This window comes from Charadrius vociferus, unplaced genomic scaffold, assembly GCF_000708025.1.
Source record: "Charadrius vociferus isolate BGI_N301 unplaced genomic scaffold, ASM70802v2 scaffold62, whole genome shotgun sequence".
NCBI classification, from domain to species: domain Eukaryota; kingdom Metazoa; phylum Chordata; class Aves; order Charadriiformes; family Charadriidae; genus Charadrius; species Charadrius vociferus.
Genome location: NW_009647419.1, coordinates 3,887,064 through 3,890,331, shown reverse-complemented (window position 1 = coordinate 3,890,331; position 3,268 = coordinate 3,887,064). Strand labels below are relative to the sequence as shown.

At 49.0% G+C, this 3,268-nt stretch overlaps 1 protein-coding gene across 1 annotated transcript in view; it reads left to right on the top strand.

Moving 5' to 3' along the window:
* The window catches only part of MRPL14 (mitochondrial ribosomal protein L14), a 3,245-nt gene extending 1,913 nt beyond the window's left edge, over window positions 1–1,332 (top strand). The window contains exon 2 of the mRNA XM_009880412.1: window positions 680–1,332. Coding sequence (XP_009878714.1) covers window positions 680–1,046 — 367 coding nt within the window. The 3' untranslated portion in view covers window positions 1,047–1,332. The remainder of the gene's footprint in view (window positions 1–679) is intronic.
* The last annotated feature ends 1,936 nt before the right edge of the window (window positions 1,333–3,268 follow it).

Here is a 3,268-nt window from a genome sequence, read left to right as displayed (position 1 = left end):
GATCTAGCAACTTTGTATCATGCAGTTTATTTCTGTTGTTTCTAACTGCTGATAATGCCACAGAGCAAAACGGATACAGAAGAGACTGTGTCTCTCTGGGTTTCTCCCACATGGGAAAGGTGGCGTTCCTTTAGATTTTAGTTGGTGCCAGCTTAGCCACAGCCACAGCAGGACCTCGGAGGTCTCACTGAGAGCAGACTAAGATGAGAGACCCTCATAGACTTCACTGAAAAGAAGATTGGTCAGAAAAAGTCCTTATTGTTGGGTACTATGTACAATATTGAAGGAGCCTGACTTGAGTCTTAGCTTCCTGTAGGCTGTTTGTGGCAGAAGCAAGCACATTTTTTCGCTTGTAAATTGAAGTTGAATGGAATCATCTGCAGTTGCTAAAAAGCCTAGTAAATGCAAGCCACTCTTCACACCATCTTTTAGTCGTGTTTCAGAGTAGAACGGTCGTTTTATGTTTGACATTTAGTGAAGAGTGTGCAAAGCCCAGAAGTAGCATCTGGCTTTCAAAGAGCACATTGAATGCAGTCAATGTGTCACCCGTATGGTATGTATTTGTTGCTGGCGCCTTCCGAGTGGTTTCTGTAATGACAAGATTCTGTGCTGGGTTTGCCCTCGCTCCCCAAGGGTTTTTGAGTAGATCTGTCTCTCATTCTTTCCTGTCCTTTGCTAGTATCACTGGAGCATGCCGAGCAATACAGAAACTCACCCGCGTGCGAGTGGTGGACAACAGCACCTTGGGGAACACACCATACCACCGACCACCAAAATGTATCCACGTGTATAACAAGACTGGAGTTGGCAAAGTAGGAGACAAGATACTTCTGGCTATCAAAGGAGAAAAGAAGAAGGCTTTGATTGTAGGGCACAAGATGCCTGGCCCCACCATGACGCCTAGATTTGATTCCAACAACGTGGTACTCATAGAAGACAACGGAAATCCAATAGGGACTAGAATAAAAACACCAATACCCTATATCTTGCGACAGAGAGAAGGAGAGTTCTCCAAAGTATTGGCCATTGCCCGCAACTTCGTATGAAAGCTAAGAAAGGTTTCTGGCAATCCTGTCTATATGCTTTCATACAGTATCTGTTCCTTGGTCCTTTTCTAGAAAATGGTGAAACGTGAAAAAGTTGAGTCATCAGGAATCTCTATCCCTGTTTAAGAATTACAAACAACTAGTTTAAATACCTTGTTTTTCTCCAAAATAAGGTTGATTTGTTCCGCAGAACTTCTGTAGTATGTTGGGGAAATGCTCCTTCACTCTTACTGCTCCGGTGGTGTTCATTTGGTCTCTAATCATTAAAATGAGAACATGAAAATCCTTCTTGTTTTGTACTGCTTATGCTCTCGTTTCCCTATTTCTGCCTCTCCTGGTTCCCCAAGGGCAAGACACAACGCACAGTCCCTGGCCCAGTGGCACTGTGGTCTACAAAATGGATTCACGTGTAATAGAGTAGGAGAGAGAATGAACTGTTGGTGCCTTGGGCACATTCAATAAAATGATTAATTTGTACGTCTTTGCCTGAGAGAAGTCTTCAGGAGGAATCAGAATTGGGAGAGCACGATGGCCTACAACTTTGGTGTTGTGTGGTTGAACAGGGTATGCCAGAGGTGAGGAAGCAGAGGTGGGAAGGGGAGGTGGATGGGGGTGAGTTTGAGATGCAGCCTATGCTCTCCACCTCACCCACCTCAGGAAATTGTGTTCTCTGAGTGATGCAAGGGCTGGGTTCAGATTGAAAGGTCCACAGAAAGAAGCTTTCTTTTGGACTGCTTTTCGGGACCACGTCAGACATTATCTGTGATGTCAGTTGGTGAGGCTGTTGTCCAGCCGTGCTTCTGAAGCTCGGGCACAGTAGTGGGCAACTGCTACTATATTGCTTTCAGGGCCAGCTGTGGTCCAGGAGCCAAACAGCTGCCTTTGTATGTAGCTGAGCAGTGAAGCTTGGTGCTTGTGGCAGGTAAAGGGACATTGGGGCAGAGCACTCCTACAAATAGCAGTGCTGGTAAAGAGGGTGCAGAGGAGACAGCCAGTGGGAGTCTGGCCAGCTTCAGGCCCCTGAGCTGACTCCTCGTGGGTCCGGTGGCAGTGGCAGTTGGCTGTGCCTTGTCCTTCCACCTCCCCTCCCTGTCTTGCTGGGAAAGCTCCTCACCTTGACCCTGTGTGAAGGTCTGAGGACTGCAGCGCTGAGCTATACCACGCTCCTGACAGGTTATCTGCCCCGTGCTCCCTGCTGTGGAATCCACATTGGCCATGGAAAAGGTGAGCCCTGGATCCCCTCATGCTCCATAACTCCAGGTAATGCAGATAAGACGGTACTTGCCTGCTGGCTTCCTGGGCTTCCGCTTGCTGACGTATCAGCGGAATGGACGCTTGCCTGGCTGATGTCAGTGTTTCCAGTCTATCTGAGTGCAGTTGACTTCCAGGAGGAACTTACCGTGCTTGGAGGTGATGTTTATGCCATCTTGCTAAGCAGGACGGTGAACAAACTCTTCGTGCCGGTCACAGCGATGAGCATGACTGTCCCCCCTCCCTGGGCTGGGGTTTGCCTCCATGTCACAGGGGCACAGAACGACCCGACTGCTCGGGCATTGTTCACCACCTTTTTTTCCCCTGATAGAATTTATTCCCGAATGAGCATGGGATGCTCTCGGGACTCCTTTCTTTTGGGAGGAGCACTGTTTTACCAGTGGCTTCGGGGGTCGGGGTGCGGGGGAGCGGCCCGGCCCTGGGAGGCCTCTGCCTGGCCTCGGCATCCTCCAGCGAGCCGGCCGGGCCCTCTAGCGGCTCCCTGCCGCCGGTTGGGGCCCTCCGCCATCCCGCATCCTGCCAAGCTTCAGGAGCGGAGTCGGGCTGGAGGCGTGAGACTCACTCAGCTCTGCTCCAGGTGAAGGGCTGGAGGGTACCGATCTACTCCAGTTGGGGTAAGGGGTGGAAAAGTCATCACTGTGCCCTGCCGTTAGCGGGTGAGTCTTCACAGCCCAGTTTAGGTGTGTTTTTTAGCTTTTTCAAAGCACATCCTAGTAACAGGCTGAAGTATTTCAAGTAAAACAAAAGGTATGTGTTTTTATGCGTATTTAGGGGAAGTGTTTGCGCCACTTAACAGCCCTGCGCTTACCCTTTAGAAAACCCTCTGCAGCCTTTGAAAGTCCCCTAACCCCAATAAACACATAAGCAAATACTTTTATAGTTTCTTCTTTTTTTTTTTTTTTTTTTTTTTTTGAGAAACAAATCATAAGCCAGTTGTTAGGTCGGTCATG